Genomic DNA, 19,516 nt, shown 5'->3' with positions numbered 1-19,516 from the left:
TCTATAAGACATTGAAGACAATGGGTTGACAAGGAAATTGAACAAGTTTACAATTATTTACTCTAAGGTAAATAGCTTGAAGATGGACGATTTTAGGATCATCTTCAACCTTCAAACCTCAAGAATATGAGAGGATTGTTGAAGAATGAATTTTTTTGATAGAAAAATTAAGGGTTTTCTTCAACAAATTGAATAAAATGAATTGAAGATTAAACTGAATAGATTAAAAATAGTTTAACCTAAAGATAAACAACTTTGAGATGAATGATTTTGAGACGAAAATCAATGATTTCTGAAACAAGTTGAAGAGAAAGGTATTTCAAATATTTCAGGTTAGTCTTTATCAAGATTCAAGACCCGCGGCAAGGGGGCATGCCATCAATTTGAAAAGATAGGGATATTTCAAATATTGACAAAAATGAGTATTTCTAAATCACTTCTTTTTATTTAATTAATTGATATTGATTGAGAAGAAGTAGATTTTTAATTTTTGTTGAAAGGTATAAGAAATCTCTCTCTCTCCCCCTCCCCCCCTCCCCGGGGGAAAATGACCTTACAATAAAGGAGTCATGTTGGAGTGACCTCATAATTGGACCTTATATCACACATCTTAACATGAAAGTGATCAATAAGAACCGTATATGCCTTTTCACTAAGAAAAACATCTTAAAAGGCCGATTTTCTAATTAGAAAGTCAAGCCTAACACAAAGGAGGTTTTGTAAATTCTGACTGATCACTCATAGCTAGATCATATTCAATTCAATGGTATTTTTTCACTTCCATTTTTTTCTTCTCTGAGGGTCTATATGATTACACACAGACAATGATTCCCCTTAGAACAGTCAATGATTTAGGTGTATGACCACGTATTTTCCTTGGAATTCAATTTCCAAACCCTAAGCAATGTCTACCTAGGATAAAAAAATGTTTGCCTATCTCATGAGGAAAATGATTTTCCTACCTCACAATGTTACTAACTCATTGGCAAAACTAAAAGATTATAGTTTTAAATTTGACTAACATGACAATCGTGTTGTGTCGAGTTCAAAACTTGTGTGTCAAATAAAAATATATATAATTTATAAATATTTAGAAAATGATTTTTGATATATTAAATTTAATAGATTTTTCTTCTCCAAAAATGTTATATATAGTCAAATAACTCATCTAGATCCTAATATGTCTCAGTGCATTTTCAAGTTGACTTGACTGATGAGATGAGTTGACTCGATGGTTCATTCAATAAACTCGAAAACTATACTTATAACCAACTTTCTTATCAATATATTACTACATGCAATCAAATCATTTTCCTATAATCGTACAAGAGTCACAGATCAGAACGATGTCTCGTTTCAATAGCAACATAATGGTGTCTACATGGCACGATTTAGTTAGAGATTAAATACATTGGGGTTGCGTGCAATGTAGAAAATGACTTCATTAGGAGTCGATGTATTTGAAAATCCAACCAAAACATGCAACGTAAACACCATTCATATTAAGATTTATATGCCTTTTATTGCTATGCTCTCTTTACATAAAATATTTTGTAACAGTCCACTTTAGAGCTCGCTTCTTGTGATCAGACACTTAGGAAGACGTTCATGCAAGGGCCCACCACATTTAGCCGATCAATGGCAAGCTTTGATCCAGAAGAAGCTAAAGTCAACCTAAATAACGATGTAAATGTAATTGAGTTTGACCATATATCCTTAAATAAATAATTTATTTCAAATTAACTGATACCAGTTCATAAGAATCCGTATAATTATGTACTAATCTCTAAGATTTTTATTTTTACTTTTAAAAGATGATCTCAGTACACGGAGGCCGTTGTATTATCGTATCAACCTTTTAGCATTGTAGGCTAGCTAAAATATGTTCTAATCCTTATAAATATTAGTAGTCTTCAGGAAATTTGTATTTAAAAAAAAAATGATCTACCTTGCACAAGAAGCCAAGTCAACTACTACTTGAGATTAACTGATTCAATTTCATAAAAATCCCTATCATTATGTACTAATCTCTAAGAAATTTTTTAAAAGGTCAAAGTACACAGACGCCATTGTATTATTATAATCAACCTTTCAGCATTGTAGCTTAAATATGTACTAATCCCTATAAATACTTACTTGTCTCTAGGAAATTGGTTTTTTTTTTTTTTATAATCAGGTATCCCTGAAGATAGTAGATTGAGCTCGTGTCTGGGCTTTGCCCAGTCCGTAGATCATGGTCTTGTCCAAGGACTAATCAAAAAAATAATTGACAATGAAAATTTTAATGTCTTGGTTCGTCAAATTTTATTAAATTCAACAGTCTTGGACTGTCAAATATAGACTTTTTTCACATTGTTTAAAGATAATCTTTGGGAGATCATCAAGAGAAATCTTGTAGATCATCCTCTGGAGTTCAGAGGAACTCTCCATAAGCAAATAGTTATGGAGTGCCCAACATTACTCAGGAGTAATAGGAAGCCCAATCACAATTAGATCCAAACAATCTTGCAGGTGCCTATTAGCTTAGTTGCTAAAGTTTTTGGGTGATGATACTAAAGACCTAGGTTCAAATCCCACTAGTTATGAGTTACTAAACTCATTAAAAACTTATTTGCCTATCAATCAAAAGATTCTCAACGAAAAACAAGGGATTCAATTCAGATTTAGTTCAATCAGGAAATAAATTATGATTAAGTCCAATCGAGGAAAACAAATCAAATAAATAAAGTGTGGGAAAGTTGCCTTAAAGAAATGATAACCTTGAGCTATAAGTAGAGGTAAATGTGTTTATTTTTGGATTAATTGATTCCAATTGAAATTTATCTGTGAATTTGACTTTGGTGTTGGAGTTTCTTAGCAGGTATCACATTCTACATAGCTAGACCTTTTTTGCAAGTTTGGATTGATCGATCTAAGAGTTTATCATCATCGAACTTTGATATTTATGCATATCTCCGTAATACATAACTTGGTGACATTTATCTCGAAGAAAATTCCCAACTCTTGAAATTTATGTTTACTGGCTCACGATCATGTGCCATTTCTTGATTCATTAACCCAACCCATAATAAAATATATAATATAATTTACATAGTTTCTCACATTTTATTAGATCGAGTATTGGGACGTGAATGATCTAGAACCGATCCAATAAGTTATCAAATATGATCTTTCTTGAAACCCAAATTCTCCATCAGATTTGAAATTATCATATTGGATTCAGGTCTGATCCAGTCCATTGATAGCCCTAATTGTTAGTAGGCCTCTCAAAAAGTACAAAGAAGAAGGAAAAAAGAGTTGAAAGGAGCTAAGTCTAAAACAAAAAACAAAGGAAAAAAGAGATGAAAGCGGCAAAACCGGCCTAGAAAAGTCAACTTTCATCCCAGGTCAAACAATTAAACTGTACCTCATTTTACAATCCAGCAAATAAAACCCTATTATATGACAGTACCTATATTTGAAGTTTTCTTGTTTTTCCCTCAAAGCGCGTACGCGTCTCACACCAACTCCATCTAGGGATAGTGTAGAAAAGGCCCAACTGTAGACCATGTACTATTTCTTCTTCTGCACTGGCAGTCTAAACTCCTCCACTCCACTGACATTCCACACGGAGGGTTGATGTGTTCAATTCAGATTGATAGATGATATTTAGGATTGCTCATGTGAAATTTTTTTATATTCAAATACTCCACCTTACCCATTAACAGTGTCAGTCCTTGATTGTAACTTCAATAAAAACAATGAAGAATTTACCTCATAAATTTGCCCCATGTAGAAGAGATTAATTAGAGAGTGACGTGGATAAACAAGTGGACCTCTTGGGCCCTCAACCTCAACTGCCACGTTATATAATATTGCTGTCCAAACCTATAATATAACAAAACTAAGGGGGAAACATATGCAATCCAGACTTCAGTTCTGGACCATCGGTGCGGAGAGTCGTCATAGCACCATGGCATGACCATGCAATGTATTACAAACGGACCAAGAGAGAATTTTAAAGTTTTATCCATTGGCAGGCCCACAAATATTCCATTACAAGAAGACCCTACACAGCCGTCTCTTTATTGAAGATTGAAATTTTCTCTCTAAGTTGATCATTTCCAATGAGCCCATTTTTCTTACTGTTGACCTTAAATTTTATGCCTATAAATACTTCCTCAACTTCACCACCTCTCCATATATCGAAATCAGCAAAACTCCGACTCTCTTTCTAAACCCTTCAACATCTTCTCCTCTCTTGTTTTTATTCTCATCTAGTACTTCACTATGGAAGGGTTCTATTCCTACATTGCTTTCCCACTATTTTTCTTGTTTACCTTTGCCATCATTACTGCTCAAGGACAAGGAACCCGAGTCGGTTTCTATTCGACTACGTGCCCACGAGCTGAGTCCATAGTACGGTCCACCGTGCAATCTCATTTCCGTTCCAATCCTTCATTTGCACCTGGTTTGCTTAGAATGCATTTCCATGATTGTTTCGTCCAAGGGTGTGACGCCTCTATCCTTATCAATGGAGCATCCACCGAAAAAACTGCAATACCCAATCAATTATTGAGAGGATACAATGTCATCGATGATGCTAAGACCCAACTTGAAGCCGCTTGTCCTGGTGTCGTTTCTTGCGCTGATATTCTAGCCCTTGCTGCCCGAGACTCCGTCGTTCTGGTAATTATACACTCTAGGGTGATTGAGAGAAAGAGGAGAGCTTACAATTCAATAACATGCCCTACAAATCTTTTAGTAACATATGTCATCTCAATCACGAATTATTATTTATGATGATGTACTGATTACGATTTGATGTATCCCATATATTGTATTACATTACTCGCATACTCTATGTCTCAATTTAACAAAATGGCCATACTAATTCATGCAGACTAATGGACCAAGCTGGTCAGTAGAGACTGGGCGTAGAGATGGACGAGTCTCATTGGCTTCTGATACTTCTAATCTTCCTGGTTTCACCGACTCCATTGATGTACAAAAGCAAAAATTTTCAGATAAGGGACTTAATACTCAGGATCTTGTTACTCTAGTTGGTAAGTAATTAACATTTTTTTTTCTTTCTAATTGATTATAATTAAACTTGTGTAAGTCCAATTTCTAAGGTACAACATATGTTTTTATGTTAATAGGAGGGCACACCATTGGAACTTCAGCTTGTCGGTTCTTCAAAGACAGAATATATAACTTCAATACAACTGGAAATGGTGCCGACCCGAGCATCAACCCTTCATTTCTTACTCAATTACGAAATCTCTGTCCAGAAAACGGAGATGATAGCAGACGTATAGCACTAGACACGGGTAGCCAAAACAGATTTGACGCTTCGTTCTTTACAAACTTGAGAAATGGGCGGGGAGTACTAGAATCTGATCAGAAGCTATGGACTGATGCTTCCACTAGAACATTTGTACAAGGCTTAAGTGGTCCAAATAGATTTAATGTGCAGTTTGGGAGGTCAATGGTGAAGATGAGTAACATAGGGGTGAAGACAGGTACACAAGGCGAGATTCGTAGAGTTTGTTCTGCTATTAATTAGTGTTAATTTTGGTCTGAGTGTGCTGATCATATGTATCAATTCAAGAATGTGTTTCTTAGCGTAAGCTAAGAAACATGTTATCATTTTTTAAGAGGATTTAATTACATGTATCAACAAATTAATTTATTGATGTTTTGAATAATTGGAAATTTATTTAATTACGAGAATTCTAGGATCAGTAGATGATTTTTATGCCAATTAGAAAATTTTACTATTTAATTTGGTCAGCATGCATGTTGTGCTTAAAGGTGAAGTTTCACATTACATTGTAAAGCTTGCACACAAGAAGTTTCCTATTCGAGATGATGAGTAGAGCTCCATACAATTCTCTAAGAAATATAAATTGGATCACCAATACTTTACTGTCATTTCTCTGTTAACCTTCGTTATCTATCTTTAACTCTAAGGGAGGTATCAATTATAAGCTCTTTTCTTGGGAGAAAACCTTACCAACTCTGTTCCAATTGTTTAATTCTTGCCACCAAACACCTCCTAAATCTTGTTCTTGGTAGCTTCTGCACAAAACCCATTAAAGAATATATATATTAATGTAGAATTTAACTTGTTTGCTTTACATCCATTAATGCACACACAATATAGCAAGACCAAGACCAAGACCAAGGGGACCATTGCAACAGTTTGAAAACATAGGGATTATCACAAATATTCTTCAAAATGTACAGGGGTATGATTAAATCGCTCCAAATTTTACTATATCCATGTGTGGGCCGGTTCAGTCTCATACGCGCTTTTGTGAAAGACTTTTGGACTGCTATTAAGATTGCAACTTGGGCGGGTTGGAGGGTAGACCCAGGCTCAACTCAAGTTGCAGAGCCGTCAATCCAAGCTTAACTCAGCTCGAGCATTGAGCATGAGCTCATTAATCCAAGCTCAATCTGAGCTTGAGCTTCTAACCTTGGGTTGAGGTCGGATTAGCCAAATTTAGATAGTTTTGGACGGGTTGGGCTCGTTCAACAAGTCTAATTTTGTTTTGATTAGCAAAAAAAAAAGTATATATGATTAAGTAGCCTCAAGTTTGAGTTGAGTTGAGTTACTCAATCCCTCAACCCAAATTAACTAACCCAAACTCAACTCATGTTTTGCATAACTCTGCCAAGCTCCCCCATCAATGGGATTGAGCTCGGCCCAGCCCGCCCAAATTGCAGCTAATGACTATTCCTACAAGTATATTATAGTATCCGTTGCCATAGTTAGGGGGCATCAACATGTAAAATTTGATTGAAATTTATGGGCTAGATTATAAAACGGACGCGTTTCATGTTTGACCAAACAAGAAGGTTGTTTTAATAGTTGGGTGATGCTTAATGAAACCCATTCTACTAACATTAGCTTTTGAGATTCACTAAACGTCGTTTTGTTCAAAATGGATTACCACATCAAAAATCCAACACCACATCAGTTTTATCAAAAAACTCATATGTTGTGATTTGTGGAGCTTGATAATACTAGTCGATAATGAGGTACTGTAAATCAAGTCACACCTTGTTAATTGAGCATGATTTCATTAATATTATGTAAAATCTTAGTTAGATTTCATAGGATATTTATATTTCTCATTTTTGGAGAAAGGGTGTAATCTGTTATTACGAGTTTTCTCTTCATAATGAAATCGGTATAATCCGTGGACATGCCTCAATATTGAGGAAATCACATAAAATCTCTACATTTCTTTGTTTGATTGCATTTTACGTTTGTTTTCCAATTCGTTTTCTTGTGCCAATTGTATATTGTTAAGAAAATGGATGGCTCTCGAACTTTCACATAACTCCCAAACTTAAAAAATGAAATTCAACAGTTGAATTGTCTCCCATGTTCTTTTTGGGGTCTTTCCTTAATTCTTTTAGGATTGTCAACATGAACACTTCTTCTAATTAAGGTTGTAATTGGCCTTTGTTGAACGTTTCCAACCATCTTAACTGATTTCTCTTAAATTCTTACCTATTGACCTCTCTCTCTCTCCACCCTAAGAAACCTATCATAGGAGTAAAAAATAAGCTTAATTTTATCCCTGATTTGTGTCAAAACATGCCTTACACCTTGATGCTTGGGCACAACTAGTTGTGCAAGTGTCTTGGACATTTCAAATGAATATGGCATGATTCCTTTATTGGCACATGGTGTACGTCTTTGCGACTCATCTTTGTTCATGTGGGGTCCTGGTGCCACCCAATGCCCAAAGACTTAACACCAATGTGGCAGTGAATTGAGACCATCTTCATATATTCAAGATAATTAAGTCGTGATAATCTAACTACCCCACGTGGCAAACTCAATTGACTACCCTAACATGAGAAGTTTGTAACGGTAGATCTACGCCCCTCAGGATATACGGTTCCCCCAAGAGACTTTTTTATGGGGAAGTGCAGCTGTGTATCCCAAGGAGTGCAGATCTACAGTTCGAACATATCACGTTAGGATAGTCAATTGAGTTTGCCATGTGGGAGAGTCAGATTATCACAATTCATTCAAGATACTTCGCTTAAGGAATGGGTAGATCATAAGCCAAGTAAGATTTCCATAATGTCGTGCAATTTCTCAAAAGTGGATCAACCAAATTATCCCTTACATCAAAAAAATTGTTAAAATGCAATCTTTTTTTTTTTTGGCTAAGCAAGTATTTATATTAAATAAAAGGAATTACATTCATCTAAGGTTTGAGTGATTCAATTGATCACCCACAAATGTCTTCCGGGCTAAAAAAAAAAAAGGAAAATAAAAAAACATTATGAAAAGTAAGCGTGGAGGATGTTAAGGCGGTGAAACAGGCTAGATCGAGCGTCAGCTGACTTGACCTCTTCTAGTGGACATGCATATAGTACCAAAATGTTTATTGGGTTATGGCCAAACTAATCATTTTAATGGAAAGTTTGTGGATGGCACAAATTTTTCTACTAAAAAGCAATAAAAGTCAATTAATTAATTTAACAGTGGAACTTTCTGACATTCATAAAGGTCTACATATTGGATGGTCAGAATCATTTGATCAAAGACGATTTGACTGTAGAAGAATTCCAAGGTGGACCCTTTGAACGACGTTGGTGTCAATGGTCCACCAATGCAGCCATGAAAAGGTCATGGGTACTTAAGTTTCTTGATGTAGAACATATTGCATGAAATTCAATGGGTGATTTGGACTCAATGTGCTGTCCAATACTCTTGCTGTTAGCCAGGATCTATGATGCTTTTCGAGCAAGTTCCTTCATTTTGCTATTTTTGGCAATAATGTGCTGCTTAATTTCGGAAGTTGTCATTTGGAGTTGTCCTTTTCATTAGATTGCTGCTTAAGTTTAGGACTTTTGATTTATGCTTCTAATTAGAATTTTTCATAGTTTTTGAATTGTTAGTATTTTTCCTTATTTTAGTTATTTCTTTCCTAAAGTTATAATTCCAACAGAAGTAGATTTTGTAGCCTATATAAAGACTGTTTCTTTTCATTGTAAGGTCAACTTTTCATTCAATAAAGAATCTTTTTCTTTTCTGAGATCTTATTCTCTAAGCTCGTGGATTCGAACGATTTTCCAAGAAGCAAGCAGTGCCTACTTCTTCATAAGCTTCCACTACGTCATTTCTAATGTCAAATATTTACTTTAATTCAGATTTTATGGACTCTCTAGTTAATCCAAATCATGGTCCCACTGAGATGTTTGAGACACATCAAGATCAACCGAAATATTTTTATGTTTTGAAAAAGAGAGTTTGGTAGAGAAAATTAAGGGCGGTAGTAAGAGTATGATTGAAATTGGAAAGAAGGATATGTTCCAATAGGGATAGGTGACAAACTGCGATTTTGTCAACATAAGATTCTGTAAATCACTATTAAATTATCCCACGAATTATATATAGATGCTTTTAATTTCACAAGCCAGGTGTCCAAAATCTGGTGACGTAAGAAATAGTTTTATTGATGCTTTTGCGTGCAGAAGTTGCTTTGTCCTAATCCTGGATAGAACTTATCCATGCAGGGTACAAGGATATGAGGAATACATTTTTCCAATTAATAATTCAAAAGATCCTTAACTATACTTGATGACACTTATGTATATCTATATATCTTCCTAATAAATAATAGCATGTTTCTTAGCTTACGCTAAGAAACATGTTCTTCTTGATGATACAAATTGGCACACACCCGTATCAAATCTAACACTAATTAATGGCAGAGCAAATGGTACGAATTTCGCCTTGTGTACCAGTCTTCACTCCTATGTTGCTCATCTTCACCATTGATCTCCCAAACTCAACATTAAAGCTACCCGGACCATTGAACCGCTGCACGAGAGGTTTAGTGGAAGAATCAGTCCATAGCTTCTGATCTGATTCAAGCACTCCTCGCCCATTCACCAAGTTTGTAAAGTATGAAGTGTCGAATCTGTTTTCGCTACCCGTATCTAGTGGTACACGCCTGTTACCATCTCCGTTTTGGGGACATAGATTCCTTAATGTAGGAACAAATGAAGGATCGATGCTTGGGTCGGCCCCATTTCCAGTTGTAGTGAAGTTGTATAATCTGTAACTGAAGAACTGACAAGCTGTAGTTCCAATGGTGTGACCCCCTAATAACAAGAAAACATATATGATACCTAAGAAATGTGTTTTTTTCAACAAGTTTTATAACTATAATCACTTGGAAAAAAAATGTTAATTAATTACCAACTAGGGCAACAAGATCTTGAGTGTTAAGTCCTTTATCAGCAAATTTTTGCTTTTGTACATCGACAGAGTCAGTGAAACCAGGAAGATTATTGGTATCAGAAGCCAATGATACTCGTCCATCTCTACGCCCAGTCGGCACTAACCAGGTTTGTCCTCTAGTCTGCATGAATTTTCCATTAATTAGTATAGTTATTATTTAATTGAAATAATAGAGCATATATGTCTAGTAATTACTAATATGATATATATATATATATATAAATACGAGATAACCAAATCATCATTAATTTATTTCATCATAAATGATAAATTGTAGAGATTAAGAATACATATTCAAGATTAGTTATATGAATTAATATGTTCTAATCATATAAGTCATGTCATTATATTACCAAAACGACAGAATCTCGGGCAGCTAAAGCGACAATATCAGCGCAAGAGACGACGCCAGGACAAATGGCTTCAAGTTGGGTCTTAGCATCATCAATGACTTCATATCCTCTAATAAATTGATTGGGTCCTGCAGTTCTTTCTGTGTTGGGTCCACTGATAAGGATAGACGCATCGCACCCTTGGACGAAACAATCGTGGAAATGCATTCTGAGCAAAGCGGCGGCAATGGAAGGATTGGAACTGAAATGGGATTGAACAGTGGCCCGTACTATGGATTCGACTCGTGGACACGTAGTCGAATAGAAACCTACTCGGGTTCCTTGGCCATGAGTAGAAATGGTGGCAAAGGTAAGCAAGAAAAAGAGTGGAAAAGCAATGTAGGAGTAGAACCCTTCCATACTTGAAGAGAGGAGGTGATGATAGGGTTTTGGGTTGATTAGAATGTTTTGAGTGTGGTAGTGAAGTTGATGAATGAAAATGTAGTATTTATAAACTAAAAATGTGAGGTCAAAGTAAGCAAAGCCGGCTCACTAAAACTTATCAACTTAGAGAAAATTTGAACAAAAACAAGCATGTGGGATCCTCATCAATTGAAGTGGGACCTCTAATGGCCAACTTTAAGATTCTGTCCCTTAGTGTGTAATAGGTTGCATGGTTATTTGAAACACGTGCATGGCTGGCTCTCTTTGCTGATTGACAAATTAAAAGTCAAGTGTGGATGGCACAGCTGGCTTCCTTGTTTTTAAGAATCTGTAGGACTTGAAAGAAATTGGATCAAAACTTCATTTTGATCCTAAGAGATTTTGTTTTCTTCTCTTTCATGAAAAGTTTCACTTTCTTAGAATATTTTTTATTCTTAGGATGATCAATTATAAAGACATCTTATTTCATTCACCAAGACCTTGAGATACATGATAATGTTCTTCACTTAGGTATGTTCCATTTTTGGCATTGTTGTGGTATTAGTCAAAGATTTTGAACGCTACGTAAAAATAAGGGTAAAACTTGATGTCAAGATTCGTCAAATTTACCTGTTTTTTTATGTAGTGGAATTTTCGGATAATAAAAAATTATGCTAAGCTGATAAATTAACCAATGGTTTGACATCACATGTACTAAATGAAAAGGGGTAAAATCCAAAAATCATAGCCGTGCGCTTAATCACCTCCTTTTGCAATTTTCTCTCCACTTAAACAATTGGATATTTTTTCCAATGCATATGACATCATGCCATTAATTCATTAGCTTAGCCTTACTTTTTGTTACAAAATCTCAATTCTTGTTGAAGGGACTTCCATGATTTTATTCTTTTCTTTCTAGTTACTAGAGATGTGAGTCTTTCCTTTATTACCGAGTGGGATAGGATGACATTCTTTCAACTTCAATGACTCTCAAGTAAATATAGAGAATTTATGTACACTGAGTCAGTAACAATGATAAGAGCACAGGTGCAATAACATGGAGAGAAAATATTATTAAAAAAAAATCTATTTTTATTTTGAATTATTCTTTTCTTTTTTTATAAAGATGGTGTAGACCATGAACATGTGGGCCCAATGACCCTATGTAAGATTTGAAATCTTATTAGCTAGGCTAGTCTAACCTTTTTTTTATTGGGTTTTAATTTAGACATACACCCTTCACTTGGGCCCCCTCCCAAAAATAAATAAATAAATAAAATCAGCCATCTTGAGCATTAGGGCAATGGTTTTTAACCCCTGACTTCAATCTTTTAAGATTCTATCTTCTTTGATCTAACTTCAAATCTTAAGGATAAGATTTGAATTTTTAGAAAAGTGGGATGTTAGATTTTTATGTATATTGGATTGAATAGGTTTAAAATAAGTTACTCTAAAGGTTAACAACTTGAATATCGATAATTTTAAGTTCATCTTCAACCTTTAAAGCTCAAGAATATGGTAGAATTTTTTAAGAATGAAATTTTTGATAGAAATGAGACTATAAAAAATTAAAAATGATTGATTTTGAGAAGAAAATCAATGATTTCTGAAAAATGCTTAAAGATAAAAGTATTTTTGTCATTTCATGTTTATCATTATCAAGACGTGTCAAGGGAACATGACATCAATTTAAAAATAAAGGATATCTCAATTATTAATCAAACATATGTCTAACTCACCCTTCTTAATTTTATCGATATCGACGAACCTCAATTCCCCACCCCTAGTCGGCAAAACTGACCTTTTAATAAAATATCGGCAAATAGTTTGGACTGCCAGAACATTTTCTTTGGAAATACATCGCATGTCAACAAAAATATTTTGTCACACAGGACTTCTCTAACCTCAAATGTACGGCTGAGATGGCAGAGGGTCACATGGTTCTCCTAATGATCAATAACAATAGAATCTCTAGGAATTTTATTCCATCTCAACCGTACATCATTAGATGAAGTAGATCCCCGTGACGTACAAGTGGAGTGATTGAGAGGCGTACGGGATAGAAGGAGATATCCCGGAATGCTAAAAAAAATGATAGTATCTGTCGTAGAGTGTGTGCGTTTGTCAATCAATGGAAAATGTCTGATTGGATGTTTTTTTTAATTCGATTTTGCCACGTTTAGCTGATTGACACCATGCAGTGCATGACTTTTCTTAGTTTAATTCAACGACTGATGCCTAATCTCTTATCTAGAAGTTCTTCGTTCTTTCTCATTTGAATCAAACTTCATTACTTTATATGTGTAAAAACATTCTCGTGAGAGTCATCTAGTCTCAAATGAGACAAATAGTTTAGCTCAATTTAAAATTATATGAGTCGTGCTGGCGGTGACACATGATTTACTACGATTCTTAGAAGTCTTACGTGGACATGCAAACATAACCATAAATGATTTTTACTCGTATCATGAGAAAATACATCTATGGTTATGTACATATCCCATGTCAAATTTGTGAGAATCACAGTAAATACTTTTCAAATTATATACATATATATAGGGTCAGGTTCAAGGGCCATATGAGAAAACATATGAGAAAACTTTCGTTTTTCAAAATAAGGGTTAGAGGTTTTGGATTGAGCTGATTTTTTGCAAGGATGGTCACTATGATGAGAAGATCATCCTCACAAAAAATCAGCTCAATCAGAAACTTCTAAATCCATCAAAAGTGATTTACAAATTAGTGATAAAAATTAGTAAAAAATCGACGATCCACATTCTAAATCACTTTTAATGGGGTTAGAAGTTTCAGATTGGACTGATTTTTATTTTTTTTGGATGATCTTCCCATCATAGAGATCATCCTCACAAAAAATCAGCTCAATCCAAAATTTCTAACCCATATTTTAAAATTTTATTTACCGTCGAAAGTTTTCTCATATGGCCCTTGAGCCTGACCCATATATGGAATGGGCTGATTTTTGGTGAGGATGATCTCTACGGTGAGTAGATCATCCTCACCAAAAATCAGCCCGTTCCAAAAATTCTAACCCATGTTTACCAGCTGAAAAATCGTGGACCGTCCATTTTTTGTAAACTGTTTTTGATGGGGTTAGAAGTTTTGGAATGGGCTGATTTTTGGTGATGATGATCTCCTCACCGTAGAGATCATCCTCACCAAAAATCAGCCCATTCCAAAACCTCTAACTCATGTTTTGAAAAATGTTTTGCCAAAGTTTTGCTAAAAAGTTGGCCATTGAACGCCCCCTATATATATATGGGAAATGTTCAGCAACAAACATTTTGGCAAAACATTTTTGAAAATATGGGTTACAGGTTTTGGAATGGGCTGATTTTTGGTGAGGATGATCTCTACAGGGAATAGATCATCATCACCAAAAATCAGCCCATTCCAAAACTTCTAACCCATCAAAAATGGTTACAAAAAATGGACGGTTCACAATTTTTCAACCTGTTAACATGAGGCTAGAAGTTTTGGAATGGGCTGATTTTTGATGAGGATGATCTCCTCACCGTAGAGATCATCCTCACCAAAAATCAGCCCATTCCAAAACCTCTAACCCATGTTTTGAAAAATGTTTTGCCAAAATGTTTGTCAAAATGTTTGTTGCTGAAAGGGACCCTATATATATATATATATATATGGGAAATGTTCAGCACCCTAAGTTTTACCACACACTTTAACAAACGTTTTTTGTCCTACATGGGTTAGAAGTTTTGGAATGAGTTGATTTTTGGTGAGGATGATCTCTATGATTAAAAGATCATCCTCCCCAAAAATCAGCCCATTCCGAAATGTTTAGCCCCATGTTTACACGTTGAAAAATCGTGGACCGTCCATTTTTTGTAAATCAATTTTGATGGGGTTAGAAGTTTTGGAATGAGCTGATTTTTGGTGAGGATGATCTCCTCACCATAGAGATCATCCTCACCAAAAATCAGTTCATTCCGAAACTTCTAACCCATGTAAGACAAAACGCGTTTGTTAAAGTGTGTGGTAAAACTAAGGGTGGCGAACGGGACCCTATATATATTTATATATATATAGGAAAGAGTTCAAAGGTCTTAAAGAGACCTAAACATTGTGCCAAACATTTTTTAAAATAAAAATTAAAAATTTCGGAATGCATTGATTTTTAATGAGGATGATCCTTATGGTGAAGAGATCATCCTCACCAAAAATCAATTCATTTTGAAACTTCTAACCCTAGTTTGCAAGTTGAAGAATCCCGGACCGTTTGATTTTTGTATATCACTTTTGATATGGTTATAAGTTTTAGAATAAACTCATTTTTGGTATGGATGATCTCCTTATACATTGAAAAAATGTTTGGCACAATGTTTAACTCTCGTTAAGGCCTTCAAATGACACACACACACATATATATATATAATATATATATAGAGGGCGTTCAATGGCAAACTTTTTAGCAAACTTTTTGGCAAAACATTTTTCAAAACATGAGTTAGAGGTTTTGGAATGGGCTGATTTTTGGTGAGGATGATCTCTACAGTGAGGAGATCATCATCACCAAAAATCAGCCCATTCCAAAACTTCTAACCCATGTTTACAAGCTAAAATATCGTGGACCGTCCATTTTTTGTAAACTATTTTTGATGGAGTTAGAAGTTTTGGAATGGGCTGATTTTTGGTGATGATGATCTCCTCACCGTAGAGATCATCCTCACCAAAAATCAGCCCATTCCAAAACCTCTAACTCATGTTTTGAAAAATGTTTTGCCAAAAAATTTGCTAAAAAGTTTGCCATTGAACGCTACCCATATACATATATATATATATATATATATATATATATATATATATATATATATATATATATATATAGGGTCCCGTTCGGCACCCTTAATTTTACCACACACTTTAACAAACGTGTTTTGTCTTACATGAGTTAGAAGTTTTGGAATGGGCTGATTTTTGGTGAGGATGATCTCTATGGTGAGGAGATCATCCTCACCAAAAATCAGCCCATTCAAAACTTCTAACCCCATCAAAAATGGTTTACAAAAAATGGACGGTCCACGATTTTTCAACGTGTAAACATGGGGCTAAACATTTCGGAATGGGCTGATTTTTGGGGAGGATGATCGTCTAATCATAGAGATCATCCTCACCAAAAATCAGCCCATTCCAAAACTTCTAATCCATGTAGGACAAAAAACGTTTGTTAAAGTGTGTAGTAAAACTTAGGGTGCTGAACATTTCCCATATATATATATATATATATATATATATATATATATATATATATATAGGGTCAGGTTCAAAGGACAACCATTTCAACACACATATAGACAATGTGTTTTGTCTTATATGGGTAAAAATATTTGGAATTGACTGATTTTTTGTGAGGATGATCTCTGTGATGAGGGGATCATCCTGGAAAAAAATCATCCCATTCCAAAACTTGTAACCCCATCAAAATTGATTTACAAAAATTGGAAGGTCTATAATTTTTCAACAAAAATTGGACGGTCTAGAAGTTTCATAATGAGCTGATTTCTGGCAAGGATGATCTCCTCATCACAGAGATCATCCTCACAAAAAATCAGTCCATTCCAAACATTTTTGCCCATATAAGACAAAACACGTTGTCTATATGTGTGTTGAAATGGTTGTCCTTTGAACCTGACCGATATATATATATATACGGGTCCCGTTCAATGACTAACTTTTTGGCAAAATATTTTTCAAAACATAAGTTAGAAGTTTTAGAATGGGCTGATTTTTGGTGAGGATGATCTCTACGGTGAGGAGATCATTATCACCAAAAATCAGCCCATTCCAAAACTTCTAACCCCATCAAAAATAGTTTACAAAAAATGGACGGTCCACGATTTTTCAACTTGTAAACATGGGTTAGAAGTTTTGAAATGGGTTGATTTTTGGTGAGGATGATCTCTACAGTGAGGAGATCTTTTCAACTTCAGTGACCCTCAAGGAAATTTAGAGAATTTATGTACACTGAGTCACTAACAATGATAAGAGCAAATGTGCAATAACATGGAGAGAAAATATCATAGAAAAAAAAATTATTTATATTTTGAATTATTCTTTTTTTATATTATTTTTTTAAAGATGGAGTAGACCATGATCATTTGGGCCCAACGACCCTTTGTAAGATTTTAAATCTTACTAGCTAGGTTAGCCTAACTTTTTTTATTATTGGATTTTAATTTAGTCATACCCCCTCCACTTGACCTAGGTTTTGTAAGAAGGACATTGTAAAATGACTTAAAGGTCTTCTCTTCAACCTTTGTCAAAAACACTATGCCCCCTCCCAAAAATAAATAAATAAAATCAACCATCTTCAACATTAGGGCAAAGGTTTTTAACCCTTGACTTCAAATTTTTAAAATTCTATCTTCTTTGATCAACCTTCATATCTCAAGGATAAGATTTGAATTTTTAGAGAAGCAAGATGTTAGATTTTTATGTACAAAAATCAATGATTTTTTGTAAGAAATTGGATTGAAAAGGAGATTGAATAAGTTTAAAATAAGTTACTCTAAATGTTAACAACTTGAATATCGATACTTTTAAGTTCATTTTCAACCTTAAGATATGATCTTCTTCAACCTTCAAAACTCAAGAATATAATTAAAAAAAATTTAAGAATGAAATTTTTGATAGAAAAATTAAGGGTTTATTCAACAGATTGAATAAGATGAATTAAAGATTAAACTATAAGAAATTAAAAATTATTGATTTTGAGAAGGAAATCAATGATTTCTGAAAGATGCTTAAGATAAAGGCATTTATGTCATTTTATGTTAATCTTTATTAAGACTTGAGTCAAGGGAGCATGACATCAATTTAAAAACATAGGATACCTTAAATATTAACCAAACTTATGTTTAAATCACCCTTCTTAATTTTATTCCTCAGTCCCCCCATCCCTTGTCATGTGAAAATGACCTTTTAATAAAATATAGGCAACTGCCAAAACATTTTCTTTGAAAATACATTGCATATCAACAAAAATATTTTGGCACGTAGGACTTTTCTAACCTCAAATGTACGGCTGAGATGGCAGAGGATCATATAGTTCTCCTAATATCAATAATGTAGAATCTCTAAGAATTTTCTTTCATCTCAACCGTACATCATTTGATGACGTAGATTCCCTTACGTACGTATGGAGTGATTGAGAAGCGTACGGGATAGAAGGGAAATATCTCGGAATGATAGTATCTGTCGGAGAGTGTGTGCGTTTGTCAACCAATGGAAAATCTCTGATTGGATGTTTTTTTTTTTTAAGGATTCGAATTTGCCACGTCTCGATGCTTGACACCAAGCAATGCAAAAAGTTCGACTTTTCTTAGCTAAATTCAATGACTGATGCCCAATCTCTTATCTACAAGTTTTACATTCTTTCCCATTTGGATAAAACTTTATTATTTTATATGAATAATATTCAGGAAAGCATTCGTAGATCTTAAAAAGAGCTAAACACTATCTCTAATTTCATAATGCACTAATTTTTTGTGAAGATGATATTTATTGTAAAAAGATAATCTTAACCAAAAATCAATTCATTCCGAAACTTCTAACTCTAAATTATAAATTAAAGAGTCATAGATCGTTCAATTTTTATAAATTACTTTTGATAAAGTTAGAAATTTCAGAATGAATTGATTTTTAGGAAAAATGATCTTCTCATACATTGAAAAAATGTTTGACTCTCATTAAGACTTTCAAACGCCACCTATATATATTATATTTATGATGAGGAGATCATCCTTACAAAAAAGTAATCTATTCGAAAATTTCTAATTTCATGTTTATAAGTTGAAGAATCGTAAACCGTACAATTTTTTGTAAATCACTTTTGATCAGGTTAGAAATTTTTGGATGATTTTGGTGAGGATGATCTCCTCACCATAGAGATCATCCTCACAAATAATCAATTTATTCCAAAACATTTAGTCCATATAAAACAAAAACTTTGGTTCTTGTGTCCGACTCATATATATATATAGGACCATTCGGATGTTAGCTATTTGGCTAAAACGTTTTATCCTATATAAGTTAAAAGTTTTAGAATGGGCTGATTTTTGGTGAAGATGATCTCTATGATGAGGAGATCATACTAATAAAAAATCGGCCCATTCTAGACTTCTAATCCCATCAAAAGTGATTTACCCAAAATAGATGGTCCACGGTTCTTCAACTCATAAACATGGGGTTTGAAATTTCTTAGAATTCAACTTTAACCCTAAGTAATTTCTACCTATGAGAAAATATGTTTGCCCATCCCACCCCTTAGGAAAATGATTTTCCTACATTGTGGGCAAGATTCAAAAAATTGAAGATCTAAAATTTGACCAACATGACCAATATATTTAAATTAAAAATATTTAGAAAATGATTTTTTTTTCTTCTTCAAAAATATCATATATACTTGTCTAACTCGTCTTGATCCTAATATAACTCAATACATTTCTCAAGTAGACTTGAC

The 19,516-nt window shown here is 34.2% G+C and overlaps 2 protein-coding genes across 2 annotated transcripts; one reads left to right on the top strand and one right to left on the bottom strand.

The window, feature by feature from the left end:
* The first annotated feature begins 4,200 nt into the window (after nt 1-4,200).
* LOC147404021 (cationic peroxidase 2-like) lies at nt 4,201-5,690 on the top strand. Its single transcript, XM_086437700.1, has 3 exons — nt 4,201-4,668; nt 4,883-5,045; nt 5,142-5,690. The coding sequence occupies exons 1-3, from the start codon at nt 4,270-4,272 to the stop codon at nt 5,546-5,548; spliced, it is 969 nt and encodes a 322-aa protein (XP_086293826.1). The 5' UTR covers nt 4,201-4,269; the 3' UTR covers nt 5,549-5,690.
* Nucleotides 5,691-9,450: 3,760 nt separating this feature from the next.
* Nucleotides 9,451-11,064, bottom strand: LOC147404020 (cationic peroxidase 2-like). The gene is made up of 3 exons (XM_086439821.1): nt 10,615-11,064; nt 10,220-10,382; nt 9,451-10,122 (listed from the first exon to the last, which is right to left on the bottom strand). The coding sequence occupies exons 1-3, from the start codon at nt 11,011-11,013 to the stop codon at nt 9,716-9,718; spliced, it is 969 nt and encodes a 322-aa protein (XP_086295947.1). The 5' UTR covers nt 11,014-11,064; the 3' UTR covers nt 9,451-9,715.
* Between the last annotated feature and the right edge of the window lie 8,452 nt (nt 11,065-19,516).

This window comes from Akebia trifoliata, chromosome 4, assembly GCF_017979445.1.
Source record: "Akebia trifoliata isolate Shusen 1 chromosome 4, ASM1797944v1, whole genome shotgun sequence".
NCBI lineage: Eukaryota > Viridiplantae > Streptophyta > Magnoliopsida > Ranunculales > Lardizabalaceae > Akebia > Akebia trifoliata.
Note: the sequence above shows the minus strand (reverse complement) of the source record. Positions and strands in the feature narration are given on the sequence as shown.

Coding starts and splice junctions, on each gene's coding strand:
- LOC147404021 (XM_086437700.1), top strand. CDS start 4,270: ATGGAAGGGTTCTATTCCTACATTGCTTTCCCACTATTTTTCTTGTTT. Junction 4,669..4,882: donor CCCGAGACTCCGTCGTTCTG/GTAATTATACAC, acceptor TAATTCATGCAG/ACTAATGGACCAAGCTGGTC. Junction 5,046..5,141: donor GGATCTTGTTACTCTAGTTG/GTAAGTAATTAA, acceptor TTATGTTAATAG/GAGGGCACACCATTGGAACT.
- LOC147404020 (XM_086439821.1), bottom strand. CDS start 11,013: ATGGAAGGGTTCTACTCCTACATTGCTTTTCCACTCTTTTTCTTGCTT. Junction 10,383..10,614: donor CCCGAGATTCTGTCGTTTTG/GTAATATAATGA, acceptor AAATTCATGCAG/ACTAGAGGACAAACCTGGTT. Junction 10,123..10,219: donor AGATCTTGTTGCCCTAGTTG/GTAATTAATTAA, acceptor TCTTGTTATTAG/GGGGTCACACCATTGGAACT.